This window comes from Muscardinus avellanarius, assembly GCF_963383645.1.
Source record: "Muscardinus avellanarius genome assembly, chromosome: 15".
Classification (NCBI taxonomy): Eukaryota; Metazoa; Chordata; class Mammalia; order Rodentia; family Gliridae; genus Muscardinus; species Muscardinus avellanarius.
In genome coordinates, this window is record NC_137801.1 from 38,311,500 (window position 1) to 38,331,452 (window position 19,953).

Consider the following 19,953-nt stretch of genomic DNA (forward strand, 5'->3'; position numbering starts at 1 on the left):
TCTTTCTTTTTCTTTTTCTTTTTTTTTTTTGTGGTACTGAGGTTCCTGGAAGCCCTTCTAACTCTGGGCTACACTCCCAGACCTATTTTATATTTTTATTTGGAAACAGGGTCTCTTAAGCCAGCACAGCTGGCTTCAAACCTGCGCGATCCTCCTGTCTCCGCCTCCCAAGTATGGGGATTACAAGCATGCGCCATCATGCCTGGCCCAGAGTTTCTTTTTGATTACTGTTCAGTGTGTCAGATTCTTTATTTGTTTCTTTATTTTTTTCAGGCTTGTTTTCTAAATTGTTTTTTTTTAATCTGTATCATTTCTACTGTTAAATATCTGAGTTGTCCTTCTGGAAATTTCTGCAGTTTTGTGTTGTTGGATTCTGCTATTGTGGGGTTGTGGGAGCTCATTGCTTCTTTGCTATTTTTCCTCATGATTTCCGGCTTCTTAAGTTTGTATCTTTGTTGCTTTGAATAGCTTTCTCTCACATGTATGTGTCAGCTGGTATGTACAAGGTCAAGGTCTCTTGTAATCAATGATGAAGGTTGAAAGAGGAGGAAGGTTATGAAGTAGTAGATGCAAGAACAGGATAAAGTAGCAGATAGGATTGAACTGAATGAGAGTTTGAGTTTGGTAAGGTAATACACAATAGAAATGAAAGATAGTGAATATTTAGTTGGATTCTAGTAACCAACTTATAGTATTTAATTTTGTGATAGGAAGTGGATTTAACATTGGACAAAGAAAAGAAAAAAATAAATTTATGGTCAGAAGAGAGTGGATATATATGAGGGAAGAATCTTGTAAAAGGGGTGGGGAAGAGAGCAAACAAACTGTGCAACACACAGTCACACATACAAAATAATAAAAACTGAAGCAAAACAACAACAAATAATACAACCCTACAAATATATGAATCCCATGCAGACTTGGCCTCTATGGTTTTCCTGTATTTGTGTGGATTCCTTTAGCTGTTTAAAGTTCACATTCTGTAATAGGTTCTCAAATATCTTGCAAGCACTTTCATTTGCTCTGTAACCTGTAGTAATGTCAGTTTATAGCCCTGATTTTTGGTCTCCTTCATTGACTGGAACCCTGGTTGCGTGTCTCTCTCTGTGCAAGCACTGAGTGCCACTCGCATCTTTCCTGTTGCAAGCCTGATTCTTTGAGCTTTCAGAAATAATGTCTTTGAGACTCTCTCAGACTATGCAGGTGGCTGGTATCACTGGCAATGGCTAGTGTCAAGCACAGTTCTCCACATTTTCCACCAATGCTGAACCTATATCTCTCCCAGCCTGTGTAGGTTGCAGCTGTCACTGGGACCAGACCCAATGTATATGGAAGAGTCTGAGTTCTCCACAGCTAGAGGTGGGTTGGTCTTACTGCTCCCCAAACACCATGATCGGGTAGTCTGTGGTGATCTCAGGAGACCCTACTAGGCTCTGAGCCCTGGGGACTGTAGGCCTTTTTGCTTGATTGGCCCTGGGGGCTGTGTGCTAATCTGTACCTTTGCTGTGTTCACAGCAAGCTCTATCTCCACCTTCACCAGGGTGAAGTCTCAGATCATGTAAGTCTATTGCTTGTTGCACAAGTCCCTTTGGCCACGCTGGGTGGTTTCCCAAGTGAATGGCTGGTTCACTTATTGTATTGATGAGCACAACTCTGGATCTCTGGAGTATGCAGTAATTTTTGCTGCCATTGTTGCAAATTATAGTCAGGGTCTGGGTATTGGGAGGGGAGGTGACTGCTTACAATTCTCATGACCTGCAGCCGCTTACTTTGTTTCAGGTTGTGGCTTTTTTGCTGGGGGGTCTCTGAATGCTGTATTGCTGTTAGTCCTAGCACAGTAAGGCAAGATGGTGCTGCTGCAGTTAACATGGTCCCCATTGCTGGGGGCAGCAAACAGCTGTTGGAGGCAGGCAGGGTACTTTTTTGCTCTCTGATCTGCCTCTAACCTTGTTTCTGTTGCCTTTCCATTGTCAGTGTTCTGTCCAACATTATGCTGGTTTCTTTCTTTTGTCAAGACACTATTTTTACAGTAATAGAAACCAAGTGTCCACAGGACTCATATATCCTGCTTCCCTTGGTCTCCATCTTCCTATTCTTAATTTTTGAAACAGCATCTCACTAAGTTTTGAGGGCCTCACTAAGTAGTGAGGTTGGCAGTTAACTTGAAATCTTTCTGTCTTTGCCTTCCAAGTACTGGGGTTACAAGCATGCACCACCATACTCAGCTCGCATTTCATGTAGTTGTCATGTCCAATTAATATAGTTGTCATGTCTATTTCATATCTTTTCATCCAGAACAGTTCCTTAGCCTTTTTTTTTGTCTACTTTGACCTTAACATTTTTGAAGAGGAAGGACCAGTCATTCTGTTGAATGAAGTCATTCTATTTAATGGCCTTCAGCCTGGGTTTGTCCTTTATTTCCTCATGATCAAGTTAAGCTATGTCTTGTTGGCAGGCATATCACAGAAGCAATGTTTTTATCATAAAATATGTGGTACTGTTTTCACAATCAGAAACATTGACTATCATCACTTGATGATAATATAATGACTTCCAGGTTTTCTATTGTTACAGTTACTATTTTTTATAAGTAATATGTAATCACAGGCAGGTACTTTGAGACTACTTAAATATACTATTCCACCAGGTGTGGTGGTGCAAGCTTGTAATCCCAGCATTTGGAAGACTGAGACTGGAGGATCACGGTTCTTGGACAGCCTCAGCTACTTAGTGAGGCCCTTGCAACTTAGTGAGACCCTGTTTCAAAATAAAGAATAAAAAATAGGGCATGGGGTGTAGCTCGGAGGTCAAATGCCCCTGGGTTCCATCCCCAGACCCTCAAAAAAAAATATTATTCCTCTTCAAACTTTCAGCTACCCCTTTTAGTGTACTTTAATGTATCATACCTGAACCAGTTATTATTATAATGACTGCCAAATAACTCCCTCTACATTTATGAGATGGCATTCTACTGTAAGAAAGAGCTTCTCATTTCACTTGTCTTTTTTTTAATTTAATTTAATTTTATTTTATTTTATTGGTGCACTGTATTCATACATCATAGTGGGATACAAACTTTTATAGACATACATGCACACATCGCCCAGTCAGCCCCCACCCAATCCCCACCCCATTCTCTCCCCATCCCTCCTTCCCATGCTTGGCTTAGTGGTTGACATCTAGTATTATAGCAATTTATCCAAAATTAAAAATGTTAATCTCACATAACAGTTTCATTTGTCTGATACCAAGCTTTTGACGACTTAAAGATAACATTTCAATATTTCTTTTTGCTTTCTTTCCTACCAGAGGATTTTTTTTTTGTTTTTTTAGGTGAAACTATCATATATTTATATATTTATTTTTCAGGAAAAAAATCTATCCTAATATGGAATATGGATTCTAGATACCCAAAACAATCTTGAAAAAGAACAAAGCTAGCAGATATATATTTTCTGATTTCAAACCATATAAAGCTACAATAATTGAAACAGTGTAGTACTGTTCTAAAGGCAGATATATAAACTATTGGAGTTAAATACAAGCCTAGAGCTAAATTCTTCCCTATATTGCCAAGTTATTTTTGACAAGGTTTCCATGAACATTTGGTGGTGGAAATAATAATCTTTTAATTAAATATTGTTGAAAAATAATAATTACATGGAAAAGAATAAAATTGGACCCTTACCTAATCCCACATACAAGTATTAACTCAAAATAGATAAAAGATCTAAATATATATCTTAAGACTGTAAACTTTTAGAAGAAAATCTGGGTCATAAAACCTCGCAACATTGAAATTGGCAGTGATTTCTTGGATATGATTTCAATGGCACAGGCAACAGAAGAATATACAAACTCCCTAAAAAATAATAAAAAAATATTATATATCCAAAGACAATGTAAACAGAGTTAAAAGTTACTAATAGAATTGGATAAAATATTTCCAAATGCTATATCTGAAGGTATATTAATATTCCAACTAGAAATCCTAAAAATTAACAACAATAAAGGCAAACAATACAATTTGGAGATAGGTAAAAGACTAACATAAATAATGAATCTCCACAGATAACCAATCTTAGTTGTCTGTTGGATGGAAAGTCTTGTTTCTCTGGTTCTGGTGAGTGTTACCTATTTCTTCTTTGTAGTTAATCTCTTTGAGTATTTTCTCTAGCGCTGGTTTTGAAGACATAAATTCCTTCAGTTTCTGTTTGTCATGGAAGCTTCTTATTTCTCCATCTAATTTGATAGAAAGTTTTGCTGGGTAGGACATTTTTGGCTGGAAGTTGTTTTCTTTCAGAGTTTGGAATATGTTACTCCAAGCCCTTCTGGCTCTCATGACTTGGTTTGGGAAGTCTGGAGTGATTCTAATTGGTTTGCCTCTGAATGTCACTTGGCCCTTTGTTTTTGTTGCCTTTAAGATTCTCTGCTTGGCTTCCACATTGGTCATTTTGACAATTATGTGGCGTGGGGATCCTCTTCTCTGATCCTGTCTAAAGGGAGTTCTATAAGTTTCCTGGGCCTATGTATCAACCTCTTGCTCTAAGTTTGGAAAATTTTCTGCTATTACTTCCTTGAAGAGATTGTTGATCCCTTTGGTTTCACTTTCTTTTCCCTCCTCTATTCCAATTATTCTTAGGTTAGCTCTCTTAAGATGGGCCCATATTTCTTCAATGTCAGATTCCTGCTGTTGTATATTTTTTTCTAGATTAGAAACTATGCATTCATTTTTGGATTGCTCATCTTCTAAGAGTGAGATTCTGTTCTCCATGTGGTCTAATCGGTTGTTTGTGCTTTGAATTGAGGCCTTTACTTCATTAATTGCATCCTTTATCTCTTTTTGGCTCTCTCTGAGTTCTTTTCGAAGCACCTCTATTATTTCTATAGTTATTTTCCTGATTTGATCTTCTAGAAATCTCTGATTTTCTGTTTTATCAGGTTCTGATGTTGTGGGGTTGTGGGCATTCATTGCCCCAGTGTTATTCCTCTTTCCCATGATTTCGGAGGTTTGTGCCTTCTCTGGGTTCTTCCCTTGGGTCACTATGACTTCACTTAAGGTGCTCTGGATCTCGAGTCTGTAGTATCTCAGACCCCACTACTCCTTTACTGGGTTGTATCACAGAGTCTCCGACCCAGGGAGTCGATAGAGGCTGCTTTAAACTATGGGGGGTGCCAGGTTGCACGTTCTCCTATGGTGTGATATCTCTGCCACCCCCACTCCCTCACTGGGTCAAGTCCCAGGGGGTACAGTACTGGGATTTCTCCTCTGTGGCCCACAATTTGACTCACTGTTCTTGAGTACGCAGATGTAGCTGTACTGGACTCGGTGAATTCACTGCTGCTGCCGCTGGTGGCAATATGGCGCCGCTGCCACGCCCTCGGCTGTGAGGCTGGCGTATTTTTTCTTCTCTGGTTTTGAGTTCCACTTTGAGTTCCTGCAGCGTGTGCTGAGCTCAGCCACTGGGAGCTCTAAATGCTCTCTGCGCCGAAAGATCCCGCCTGGCTGTTCCGCAGCGGCTCACCTTGACTTGCTGTAGCCGTCTGGTGAGTTTGCCGCTGCCGCCGGCAGTATGGCGCTGCTGCCGCGTCCTCGGGCGCGTGTATCTCCTCTGTGGCTCTGAGCTCTGTTCTCAGTCCGCTTTCTCTTGGAGCCTGGTGGTTTTTTTGTTTTTCTGGTGATGGTGTTTTCTGGCTATGAAAGGCGCTGGTTTTGTGGTAATGGAGATTGGTTGTTAGCGGGGCTCTTAAGCCCCGCTTTTCTCGGTCGCCATCTTCCCGGAAGTCTCACTTGTCTTGTGTATGTGTGTGTACTTTGTATGTATATATGTATGTTTTAGTATTGAGTCATGGATTCTCATTTTATTTCATGGACTAAAGAATATTTTTTTTGTTTATAAACATTTGGAATTTTATTAAAAAAAAATCACAACCATGAACATTGTTACAGTTAGAGGCCCTCTTGATTCTCCACAATGACACTGAGCATGCGCACAGGGGTTCCCATGGTTAAGTCTTAGTTAAACAACCATCTTTAAAGGAAAAAAAACTCGGCACACTACCATTTAACTTGTTTTAATGTTTCTTCACAAATGGTGAAAAATACTAAAGTACAGACAAGGAATAATCATAATGTTGTGGCCAACATTATAAATATGGAATTATAAATTTAAAACATTTTCTGGTTTAAAAAATAAATCTGGTAGTCAATGCAGCTCTGCGGGTCTCAGTGTCTAGTAGGGCCGGTCTCTGCGTTCCTGACAGTGCTCTCCTTTATCCATCTTTCCGGGTCCTCCGCGTCCGCCTCTTCTTCCTTCCATCTGTTCCATCAAAGGCCCAGGGGGCCCTTCCGGACCACCCCGTCTTCCGCCAAAGCCGCCTCGATCCATGCCACAGCCACCACGGAAGCCACCTCTGTCTCCACCACGACCACCTCTGAACATTCCACCGGGTCCACCGCGGTCCATGAGGCCACCTCTTCCTCCCCGCATGCCACCAGGGCCACCTCTGCCCCGGTCACCACCCGGGGGTGGGAAGGGCGGTGGGAGGAAGCCCTCGGGCTTCGGGGCCTTGCACTGGTTACATTCCGTTCTCCAGGCAAAGTTCTGGTTTCCACAACCCGGGTTGGGACACAGCCAGTCTCCAGCTCAGTGCTGGACGTTTCCTCCTCCCGAGGGGTTCCCTCGGGAACCTCGGGGTCCTCTTGGGGGAAAGCCACCTCTGTCTCCTCCACGACCTCCCATACGGCCCATGGGCCCCCCAGGACCTCCTGGGCCACCTGGACCTCCACGGAGCGGCAGCGGCATCCCTCTGCCCTCCCGCGGTGGCATGCCACCGCGCATGCTATTCATTGGGGACTTCTTCCGAGCCAGAGAGACTTTCAGTTTGCTCCCTTGAAAATCTTTTCCATCAAACCACTCCACAGCGGCCTTGGCAGTCGGCGGGTCTTCGTAGGACACGGTGGCGTCGCCTTTGGGCTTCCCCGTCTCCTTGTCCAGGTAGATGTGGATCATGGGCTGCCCCGTTCTCTTGTTCATCTTAACAACCCCGCACTGCTTAAAGGAGTCTGCCAGGTCAAGAGTCACATTGTCATTTAATCCTTGCACATAAACTGCGCTGTTGTCAGAATCTTCATCAGGATCTACAGGAGGGCCTAGATCAAGATCTGGTCCTTCGTCCATGGGTCCACCAGGCTTATTGAAGCCACCTCGCTCTATAGAGCCCATTCCACCGCCTCCTCCTCCCTGCCCACCTCTGCTCATGCCTCCACGATCAAATCCCCCACTTGCCCTGCCCTGGTTATCAGGGCCACTCATGCTCCGGTTCTCTCCTGGTCCGGAAAATCCTCCAGACTCCTGCCCATAAACACCCATGCTACTGGGGTGGTCCTGTCGGAATGAACTCTGCTGCCCGTAGCTGCTGCTCTGCTGGCTATATTGACTTGGAGCCTGGCTGTAGGATCCAGCCTGGGGGGGGGGGGGGACTAGTGGGCGGCTGCTGCCCATAGCTGCTTTGCTGCCCATAGCTACTCTGCTGTCCATAGCTGCTCGGCTGCCCATAGGTGTTCTGCTGAGAGTAACTGCTCTGATCATAACTAGTCGGCTGTGTAGAAGAATAGCTGGTAGGAGGATAGGATGGAGGCGCGGTGACTGGCTGCATGGGGTAGCTCCCAGGAACCTGGGGATTAACTGTAGTTACTCTGTCCGTATCCAAGGCTGGGCTGGTTATAACCCCCTGTGCTAGATTGAGGTTGACTAGTCTCAGCGGGCTTGTTACCATCCTGTGGTCTCGGGGGTGCAGTGGCTGCTGGCTGCTGCCCATAGGCTGGGTAAGCAGGCTGTGTGCCATACGCAGACTGGGCCGCATAGGAGGCCTGGGTGGTGGTGACCGTAGCGGTGGTGGTGTCATAAGCACCAGTGCCGTACCCCTGCACAGGCTGGCTGTACGCCTGCGGGGCCGCTGGGGTAGTATAGCCAGTGGGAGGCTGTCCATAGGAGGCTGCGTACGCGGTCTGCCCATAGGTGGCAGTGCTCTGAGCCTGGGTATAGCTGACGTCTGTCGGCTGTCCATAGGTTCCATAGCTTTGTTGCCCATATGCCTGGGTGGTCTGTGCATATCCTTGAGTTGGCTGGGCGGTGTAAGCGCTGTAGCCCTGCTGGGCTGCAGCTTGGCTGTAGGTACTGTAATCCGTGGACGCCATTTTCTCTCCTTCCTCCTCGTTCTCTCAACGTCCGTCTCCCTCTCCGACTAAAGAATAATTTTTAAAATGCTTTTATTATTCTACTGTTCAGATAGTTCCAGATTGTCCCAGGGGCTGTGGGAGCCCCCTCAAGCTCCTTGGTCCTTTTGTACATGGCTCTGTTATTCTTTGTACACTTTTTTACTTTGTGATACAACATATTCAAGCCTCATCTTGTACTTTTTACTCAGCCATGAAAACACTAGTCTTCCAAGGAAAACTGGGTCTTTCTAATAGGAAATGTTAGTTGAAAACTCAGATGTGTATTTTAGGTATGCTTATTTGCTTATTGTTGTTGAGATGTAATTGCATTTAAGCTCTAGCAGGGGGCAAAGCTAAAAATGTGTGTGTGTGTGTGTGTGTGTGTGTGTATATATATATATACACACATACATACATATACATACATATACACATATACATACATATACATATATGCATATATATATATATATATATATACACACACACACACACACACATACATACATATATATACATACCATGGAGCTCATTCTTGTAATTTCATTCTTGCTTTGTTTTTTTCTTTTTCATATTTGTAACTTATTTTTATCAGCAAGAACCTGGATCTCATTTTTCTCAATATATTTATTGTTAAATTCTAAAATATACAGAAAGTAGTTTCAAAGCTGGGCGTGGTCACGCATGTTGTAATCTCAGCATTTGGGAGGCTGAGACAGGACGATTGCGGTTCACGGACAGCCTCAGCTACTTAGTGAGGCCCTCTGCAACTCAGTGAGACCCAGTTTCAAAATAAAGAATAAAAAATAGGGCAGGGGGTGTAAATTGGAAGTGGAATGCCCCTGGGTTCCATTCCCAGACCCGCAAAAAAAATAAAGAAGTTTCCGAATTGGTAACCCATCAACACTGCAAAAACCAAATTAATTTATTAGAGTTCAGTATTCATTTATATTTCTAGTTGCTTGTGGACTGAGATTTAAAGTCAAGATAATTGTGTTCAAAAGTTATGTGTTCATAAAGTTATGTTTCTTCTCACCAAAATTTTGTTGTCTGGATTTTGAATCTACATATAGCTTACAAAGATTTTACCTATGTATCTTGTATTTGTGTAGTTCATTTTTACATTGAAAGCTCTGACCCATTTAAATTTTATTCATATGTATGATGTAAGATATATATCTAATTTTATATCTTTCTTAATAGCTCTGAAATTATCTGGGTACCATTTTTTAGTAAATGTCTACCTTTGTCTCAATGATTTTACATGTCATCTTTATTATATACTAAATTCTCATGTTACTTGAGTATATTTTTGGATCTTTTATTCTATTCCACTAGCTATCTGTCTCTTCATGTGTCGGTCACAATATTATAGTTATAGAAGCTTTATCTTATATTTTAATATCTGTTAAGGCTAGTCCCATCTCATAGCCTCTTTTTGTGTGTGTGTGGTACTGTGGACTAAACCAAGGGACATTCTGTCTCTGAGCTACACCCCCAGCCCTTTTTACTTATTTTTTGTTTTGTTTTGAAAAAGGTTAGGTTGCTGAGAGTCTCGCTAGATTCTGAGACTGTCCATGAATCTGAGATCCTCCTGTCTCAGCCTCCCAGGTACTGGGATTGTAGGCATGCGCCACCATGCCTGGCTTTCATAGCTATTCTTCTATAATATTTTCCTAACTAATATTACATGTTATTCTTTGATATGAATTTTAGCAACAACGCAACTAGTTATTTCCAAAGTTGTTGGTGCTTTTGTTGAGATTGCATTGAATTTATGTTAATTTAGGAGGCCACTTTATGATGTTGAGCCATTCTGTCTAGAACAGTGATGTCTTTCCATTTCTTCTGGTCTGTTCTTAGGGTCTATTCCAGTAATATTTTTTAAAACTTCTCACAAAGATTTTGCACATAACTTGTAAAGTTTATCTGTATTTTGTCTCCTTTGTTGCTATTAAAAGAAATTTTTTCTATTATTATATCTCTCAACTGATTATTATATCTGTATTTGAAGGTTATCAATTTCTATATGTAATTCAATATCCTCCTACCTAATTTAATCTCTACTGTTTACACATGCTTGTATATCCTAAGACTATTGCTTCAGAAAAGGCTACTGAAAGTAGCCATATAAATATAATCAAGTCAAACTATGTCTCCTCTGTGTGTGAAAATCACTTTCAGATGAAACAGTACATAACTTCTTTTCATTTATTTGAAATTATTCATCAACAATAAAATGGTTATTATAAAAACATTAATTTTCCATATAATGCCCTTAAAAATCACCTAGAAAAATACAAAACAAATACTTGTGTGGGGAGGAATGAGGAAGTATTAACCAGTGGAAACTAAGTTATAGTTAAATAGGAGTAAGAAGCTTTTCGGTGTGCCATTGCATGGTAGGGTGATTATAGACTGATAATGTACTATATATTTCAGAGAACAAGAAGAAAAGAATTCAAATGTTTTCAACATAAATAAATGATAAATGTATAAGCAGATGGATACGTTTAAACTGATTTAAACATTACACAACATACATGTAGTGGAGCATCCCATAATACCCCATAAATATGTACGATTTTTATATTTTGGGATGTTAGTTTTAAAACTTAAGTTTAAAATTCAAAAACCAACTATGAAAAACCAACTTATTCTTACATGGTTTATGGCCAACCTCAACAAGTTAGTGAGACCCTGTTTCAAAATTAAAAAAAATAAAATAGGACTGAGGGTGAAACTCAGAGGCAGAATGCCCCTAGGTTCAATCCCTAGTACCACTCACAATAAAATAAATAATAAATAAATAAATATTCTTAATGAGCTATTACCATATATAAAAACTTATTTGAAAGTTACAGAAAAAAGAGGATAATGACAACAAAGCCTTCCACTTAAAGTTCTTTAGAGTCTTACTAAGGAGGTAAGTCTGTTTCATGTGTATGAATAAATACACACTTACATACATACACATATGCAGTTCAAAGCATTACATGGAAAGAAATAAAAGAGTTTGTTGCAAAACAAGAGGTCAGAAGAGAGAGGAAGGAGGATAAAAGAGGTCTCTTGAAGAGGTAGGACCACTATCAGGCCTAAAGGTGGGGGAAGTATTCAGAGAAGTCCATAGTTTCAGGGTTAACAGTTAAGGAATATATAGGCAAGGACTAAATAAAATGTCATTCTGGGGTGTCTTTATCTGGTGAGATGTATATGGGAGGTAAAAGCAGAAGCCTGGACTAAAGGCCACACAATGGGAGACTCTGAGTGCAGGTTGGAGACCTTATATTCTATTTTCCATCGTCCTTCATTCCTCAACCTCATCAAACCAGAGTTCTCTTTTTATTATTATAGAGAAACTGATTCTTACTAGTTTTTAAATCAGGGAATGAAGTAAGAATAACATATGGAAATTTTCAATGGCTTTTGTTTTGGATGGGAGTCTTGCTTTACCGTGTAGGCTGGCCTTGAACTCCTAGGATCAAGCAATCCTCCTTCAATCTCAGTAGCTGGGACTACAGGAATATACTGTGTCCAGCTTAACATGGGAATGTTATATTGGCTTATAAGACATTTTCCCATTTTTTGATGAAGATTTGGAGTGGTTAGGGACAAGCTTTCTCCCAGTTAAAGAGAAATCCTTAACAGTTTATGAAGACCCTAAGAAAAAAAGATGAAAGTTCATAGTTTTTTTTTATGGGACTGGTAATTGACCCCAGGGGCACTCTACCATTGAGCTTTACCCCCAGCCCTTTTTACTTTTTTGAGACAGGATCTCAGTATATGTTACTGAGGATCTTGCTAAGTTAGTTAGGCTGGCCTTAAATCTGCAGTCCTCCTCTCTCAGCCTTCCAAGTACTAGGATTACAGGGGTGGGCCATGACACCTGGCCAAAAGTTCATTCTTTAAGTGCAAATAGTAGTTCATTTAATGGCTTTAAAGCTCTTGTTTCTTCCAGTATAGTAAACCATCGTATCTGTACATCTGTTCGAACAGATGACAAGAATGTAAAGATATTGCCCTGAATTAAAACAATAAATGAATGACAATGGCTGGGCTTTGAATTAGTTATATTTTAAATTTTAATTTAAAAATGGTCTCTTTTGAGCTGAGCGTGGTGGTGCATGCTTGTAATCCCAGTACTTGGGAGGCTGAGACAGGAGGATCATGCAGGTTCGAAGCCAGCCTCAGCTCTTAGTGAGGCTTTTAGCAGCTTAGTGAGACCCTGTTTCCAAATAAAATAGAAAATAAGTCTGGGAGTGTAGCCTGGAGGTAGAAAGCCTCTGGGTTCCATCCCCAGCACCATAAATAAATAAATAAATAAATAAATAAATAAATAAATAAGTCTCTTTTGAATCAGACATCCTCTAGGACCTACAAATATCTAGAAGGAGGAAGAATGAGCCCAGGGACTTAGGCTGCATATAGTTGTTTGTGGTACTCAAGGTAGATCTCAGTAGAAATTAACTATGCTAGTGTTTTTATTAGCATTATTATTTTCATTGATGTTCTGGTTTAAAAGTTTTGAGTGGCCTACCCCAACCCTAATTCTTTCATATGTGTTATTACTTTTTGGTGTATAATTTTTCAGAATGCAGAGACTTTCAAAAAAGACTATAATTGGTTTTACAAAGTGGTGATTTCAAATTACCAAATATTTACACAATATAGTTGATCTTATACAGAGTCATTTCTTTATTTCTCTTAAAATTATGTCATTTAGGAGAATTCAGCATGCTATTTCAGTTTAATCTCTATTGAATGAACTTTCATTATCTGTTAGCTAATTATTTTTAAATGAAAATCAATGTAGGGCCAAGTTAGCACTTACTATTCTCCATTGGTCAAACCAAAGATGAGGGGCAAGACAGGCCAAATGAAGTTTATGAGATTCCATAAGCTTGGTAGACAAAATCTACCAGGCTATTGTTGGAAAAAATAATCTCAAATAGATAAGTTTTGGGCAAAGCTTAATGTTTTTCATTTAAGGCCCTCCAAAAGAGAGATATGAGAAAATAATTTCAACATATATAGGATATATTTAATAATTTCAACATATATAATTTCAACATATATAGGATATATTTAATATATCCTATGTTTATTCCTAAAATACCCAAGGAAATTCTCTTATCTTAAAAGATTATTTGAATGATTATCTGGACATTTGGGCAACTTGGCCATTAATGTCAATGGTTATTTATCCTATTTCAGAAATGCCTGTTTATACAAATCAAGGGGGATTTTCAGCAGCTTGAGCCTTCTTTTTCTTTTTCTCTTTAAGCTGGTAGAGTCAATGGTTAAAGGACAAATATTCTAAATTGATTGAGTTACAAGTGAATACAGTGTTAATTAAGCCAGGCCATTGTCTTTAAAGTGGAGTCAGTACATTGGAAGTCGGATTTCTCTTGCTGTTTAGTCAAACTGCCTCAGGCTGCAACTGCTTCCTGATTAGGTTACTGACTATGGGGAGATGTCATTGTTTGCTGCTGTAGCTAGGCTTTCTGTTAAAAATCACAGCATGAGGCTTAAACTGCTGCAACCATTATCCAGTGCTAACGTGTCACTAAAGGTCTGCTAATAGAACAAGAGGAAAAATATCAATCTTTAATTTTAGAACAGCTGAGTAACCTGTAGCACCTGTTCATTTTCTCTCATCAGTCTGTTTAGAACAGTACTAGAGTGATTCTTTAATGGGCAAGCCATAAGATCCCAATACCAGTTTTCCTCTTTTTACAGAGGAAAATTCTGAATTTGAGTAGGATTGAAAAAAAGAAAAAAATAAGTAATTTTCTCATAAAATGTTTACTTAAAAGGTAGAAGGATCTGATGTGATCTAATGATGGCTAGGTTACAGATAATTTTGTAAAGAGTAGTTTTGTTTAATTTTCTGTGGTTCTCTTTGTAAATGAGTTAATTACTGACTTTGTGTTCAAACACACTTTTTTCATAGAAAGTAAAAACTTTTTCAAGCATTATATAACAACCAACTATTCTTACCTATTCCAATGTAATAAATTAGAACCAGCAGCTTCCTGCGTATGTAGTACATTTTATGGAATTGATAAATCTCAATCTCAGTATGGAATCGATAAAGCTCAATTGCAGTCTGGTGCAAAATTGAAGAAGGCTGTATGTCCTGCTTTTAGGAGAGGCAAGAGGAAAGAATTGCTTCTGTAGACCTCATTGGCATGGATAGTTCCAAAACATCCTCAGTAGTGTGAGACCAAGTACTACATACTAGGTAAATAAACATCTAATGATAAAAGCCACATACAATTTAGAAAAACTTTATAGTCTCAAAGTATATTTTATCTCTTATTTAGTTAAATTAAAAAGTAAATTACTTGCCAGACGTGGTGACACATGATTGTAATCCCAGCATTTGGGAGGCTGAGACAGGAGAATTGTACAGGTTCGAAGCCAGCCTCAGGTACTTAGTGAGGCCCTTTGCAATTCAGTGAGACCTTGTTTCAAAATAAAGAATAAAAAATAGGGCTGGGGGTGTAGCTCAGAGATAGAATGCCTCAGGGTTCCATGCCCAGTATTGAAAAAAAAAAAATACTGCGTTGAGCCTAGTAATTTACTAGATATTGAGAACATCAAAATGAATCATAATATATGTACCCTGCCCTTCCTCTTCCTCCTTCTTTTCTTCTTCTCCTCCTCCTCTTCCTCCTCCTCCTCCTCCTCCTCCTTTTCTTTCTTCTTCTTCTTCCTCTTTTTTTTCCCTCCTCCTCTCCCCCATACCCCCGGTGGGGAAATTGAGATTCGGGAAAGTTGCGACTTGTCTAATGTCATAATATGAATGACAGAATGAAGATTGGAAGACTGGAAGGAACCCAGTGTTATAATTTCTACTATAGCCATCTCCCCCCACCTTTTTAACTGTATCAAGATGGAGAGACCAGAGGGGAAAGGGGAGTCTGAAGACACAGTTTTAATGGACACCTTGTGGATTTACATGAGTGGAGCCAACAGTAAGGGAGTATTTGATTCAAAAATTAATTCTAATGATGGGAATCCATAAACCAGACTTAATTTCAGTATCCTCCAAAGGAAAAGCCAGTAAAATAACAAATTGCATCTTTTATATAGTTATCTTTTATCTATAACATTCATCTGTATTTGATCACATTCTTTTGGATTTGGCTATCTGAAATATCTTAAACTGTTAGGGCACACACATACACACACACGCACACACACACACACACTCCTACACCTATGACCAATTTCACATCTAAAATCTGACATTCGGCCCTCAAATCTTCTTAGCCCAAAGCTGCCGTTGTCCTTGTTCTGGGCATTCCAACTTCTAGCATTTTCTTCGATGGTCAGTTGTATGATGCTTCTCTTCTGAGGTCTACATCAGAGCAGGCTCAGCCTCATTCTGCCACGACCATTTCCATCATCACGAGTACTTGATCTGTTTCACGTTTTATGGAATCGATAAATCTCATCCCTAAAGAGTCCAGCAGGCCTTTGATTCCTGACCTGACATTTGCTAATGCTATTCCTGATGACCTGCCACTACGGATCTGCAGCCCTGCACTCTGTGTTTGACAACACTCATAATATGAATCAATATTCAGCATTCAGTAAGTGAGCCAGGGAGTCATTTCACTGCTGCAAAAGGCTGCATTGCCCCTGGGCAGCTGTCAGAAATGGGTAGTTATTAATAGCCCTCTCTTTTCACTTAGCATAGTCAGTAGGGGTCAGGCATGAAATGATTTAATCAGTTTATGATATCTGTGACAGAGAGCACTTAAAATGTAATCACAAAATTTAGGTAGAAGTGTCCCTGGGCTGTTGTAATGTTTTTCTCACTTAATTTTCCCTAAGCTGATACAGTGTAGTATATACTGAAGACCATCCGGGTGATATAACAAAATGACACATAAGACTTGGTGTTCATTTCATTTCTCCTTCAGTAAAGTAAAGTTGCCTTGTTAGTGGGACTTTTCACTTTAAAATGTAGACTATAAATCCCTAAGGGAACATAAGGATATGTCCTGTAAGTTGGCTTGCTTGACTCTGCCAGATGTGTCTGGTATTGAGTCTTGAGAGTGGAGAAGAACATGATTGAGTGAAAGAGACTCAGCTCAGAAGTTTTTCTCAAATAAAATGTTAATGCATTGAAATTCCAAGGACATTACCCAAGTATGATAACTTCTACTAGATCTGTATTGGTAGTCTCATCGGGGCATTAGGCTGTCTCTGGAAATGAGCTTGGCAGGAGTAAGTAAGTAAAAACTGTTCTGGGCTGGTGGTTGGAAGCACAAGGTCACAGCAGAGTGGGTTAAGATATGGTAGATAAAATATTAACCTAAAACTTCAAAGGCAGTCAGTGAAATCATTAAGGATAACAATTAGCAATACATAGAACAAGAGTAGTACCAAATTTGGGGCTTGGAATTGGAAATATTTTAGGTTCAAATTCTATCTCTGTACTATAGTTTTCTCATTTGAACTAATACTCATGTTGCAGGGATATTATGAGAATAAGAGCTTTTTTAACATGCCTGGCATATAGAAGACACTCAAATGATATGACCTCTACTCTCTTTCCTATCTCTAAAGGCCTAAATTTGGTTGATTGGAATGAAGTTGGGAGGACAGTTTTTCACTGCAGGTCAAGTGGAAAGGGATCACCACAATACTGTCCCCAATTGTCCCTCCTGCAACACTGTCCCTACTAACTACAGGCTGTTTGTTCTTACTGAACAATGAAGCCCACTGGTAATTCTTTTTTTTTTTTTTTTTTTTTTTTACGGTATTGGGGATGGAACCCAGGGACATTCTATCTCTAAGCTACACCCCAGCCCTATTTTTATTCCTTATTTTGAAACAGGTCTCACTGAGTTGCAAAGAGACTCACTGTCTGTGAACCATGACCCTCCTGTCTCAGCCTCCCAAATGCTGGGATTACAAGCATGTGTGCCACCACACTTGGCAAACCCACTGGTAATTCTAAATGCCCTGAGTAGAAGGAAGAGACAAAAGCTACTTTCCTGCTAGGAGAGAGAGAGGGAGAGAGAGAAAGAGAGAGAGAGAGAGAGAGAGAGAGAGAGAGAGAGAGAAAGGGAAGCATAGAATATGTTGAATTTGGTTTGTGATTGTAACATAAATGCTTGCCTTCAATGGGGTTTAGTTTTTTGTTCAACAGATATTTATTTTGCAAGTTCTTTTATTCAACAGCTGTTTGCTTAGCATCCTACTATGTGCTTTATATGTGCTTGCATAATTTATAGATTCAGTCAGCTCTAGGTCCCCTCTTAACTCGGTTGGATGTCATAGAATGAAGCTATGTTGCTCTATTAATCCAGAACTTCAAAAACTCTACCATTGCCCAAGACCCATTTCTTTCCAAGTGCTTTAGTTTGAATGGTCTTTTGTCTGTCTTCTGAAGCTGGGAAGACATGGTTGCACATGAGACCACAAACCCTGGTATCAGGTATTTCCTGTAATAGACAGAAATCTAAGTTGGCCCTCAAGATTCCCATCCCTTCTGAATACACTCCTTCCCTTAGGTATCAAGACCAAATTTACCTATGCCTTGTTGTAGAGGGATTTTGCACGTATAGTTAAGATTCCAAATCAGTTGGCCTTAAGGCAGGCAGATTGTCTGGGTTGACCTGACCTAATGACATGAACTCTTTAAATCTGGGTTTAGAGGTCAGAAACAAAGGCAGAGACTAGAAACAGGAGAAGGACTTGCTGGCCTGAAGATGAAGGGAGCCACAAGGCAAGAAATGGAGGTGGTCTTGAGAGGCTCTGGAGTGGTCCCTGGATGATAGCCATTCTACAACTGTAAGAAGATGAATTCTGCCAACAAAAATGAGCTTGGAAGCAGATTTTTCTTCAAACTCTTTAGGTAAAACTCAGCCTGGTACTACCTTGATGATACACTAAGCAGAGAACCCAGCTGAGTCATATTAGATTTCTGACTTACCAAGCTGTCAACTAATGTCAATTAATAATAAATGGGTGTTGGTTTAAGCCACTAGTTTTGTGGTAATTTGTTGTACATCAATAGAAAGCCAATATATCTCCTTTCTTTGAATCATAACTGTTCCACATTAGTTTCTTCCTTTATCAGGAAAAAGAGAAAATAAAACAAAACCCTGATAGTTTTCTATTTTCAAATCATATGTTCCCCCTCCCCCACTGCAGGAAAATATTCTAGGTTAATTTGCAGAGATGATTTCTATTTTTGGAAGCTAGCAACTGCCAAAAGCTTTCTCACTAGTTGACCAGCTCTGCCTACTTGTTTGGGCTTTCTTTGGTGACTAATCACTCAAGCACCCCTGTCCTCACACCCAGGGGAAATTCCTTGCTGGAGTACTTGATTGTAGTTTTATAATCCTAAAAACACTGATAATGTGCATTGAGTGGCAAACATAATTCACCCCAAGGAAGAGAAGAATCCTTTCCTCACAGCAAGAACGCTCAGTTTCTTTCTGTCCTGCCACCTGCCACAACCTCTTAAAGTGCATATGTATTTTAAGAACACTTTTTGGCAGAATATTATTATTCTTTGGCTTATTTCTGACCTACCAATTAGGACCCTGAAAGACTCAAGCTCCAGCAAACCTGTGTCCAGTGTGATGTTTGTAAACTTCACTCCCTCGTGGACTTTCACTTTAGAAAGATAGATAGGTATCTTGAGCCCTGGCCATACATTTTCTGTCCCAGATCCAGCTTCAGCATCTTCAAAGTCCTGGTGTTATTTGGGGAGCATCTTTATCCTATATTTCCTTCACTCAGTGTATAATTCTGATTATCTTTAGGCTCTATGATTTTTAAAACATGGCAGATTCACTGATCTGCCTGAACTGAAAGTAATTTTAGAAGTCGGTCAGGGATGGGGAAGGGAATTGTGGAGAAAAGGAATATGCGGAGGTGAGGGAGTCATTCACAGAATTATGCTGAAGAAATTAGATGAAAAGCCAATACCAGCACAAAGAACATCAGTTCATCATATGAATATTTAAGACTGATAGCCATGTATGGATACATCTATATATGATAAATATATGGAAAATTTTATATAGAGAGATGGTTAAAGGAGTTAAATCAATTATCAGACACCTACTATAAGGTTAATACTAAGCTGGACTCTTGGGGAGACACTGACCTCAGGGAGTTTATAGTCTCTGTCTATCTGTTCTTTCTCCTTGTAGTAGATATGGGAGAAGACAGTTACCAAATAGTGTCTACTGAGCATCTTTTTACTGACTTCTGCACTACAGGCACTCTCTAAGACTTGTAGTATCTTGGTGAATCAAATTCTGTCATTTCTTCTTTTTCCAGTTGTTATGTAATTTGGCATTAAACTAATGATGTTTGTATTATACATTGAGGAGACAACATTTAATTCAAGTGGGAACTATTGCAAGTTATCAGAGTAACTGTGTGGGCATTCCATGCATTCTCTGTATATATTCATAGAGACTGCCAACAATGGGGCTTGAAGCTAAAGTTTAAACTATCCATCCATGAATGTCCATCTACCCAAATTCCTATATACCATATAATGGTGATTTACAAGCCCTGAAAGCTAGCAGTTTTTAAAGCAGTTTATTCAGTGTTATGTTTTGTAAAAAGTTCCAACTATTCCACGTAGCCACACAATTTCAGGTGGTTTCCCAGGGCTTAGTGTAGAATAGATGGCAGTAATCTAATCAGTAGATTATGTGGTCTTATTTAATTGGGGCAGAAACCCACAT

The 19,953-nt window shown here is 39.8% G+C and overlaps 2 protein-coding genes across 2 annotated transcripts in view; one reads left to right on the forward strand and one right to left on the reverse strand.

The window, feature by feature from the left end:
• The window catches only part of CAMKMT (calmodulin-lysine N-methyltransferase), a gene marked incomplete at its 3' end in the record, with an annotated part of 438,709 nt that overhangs the window by 207,171 nt on the left and 211,585 nt on the right, over positions 1–19,953 (forward strand). The window lies entirely within an intron of this gene.
• On the reverse strand, positions 6,234–8,200 carry LOC308273798 (RNA-binding protein EWS-like; the record flags this gene model as incomplete). The annotated part of the gene is given in 4 exon segments (XM_080711140.1): positions 6,234–6,647; positions 6,651–7,481; positions 7,483–7,686; positions 7,688–8,200. Coding segments are annotated over 4 exon segments (1,962 nt in total).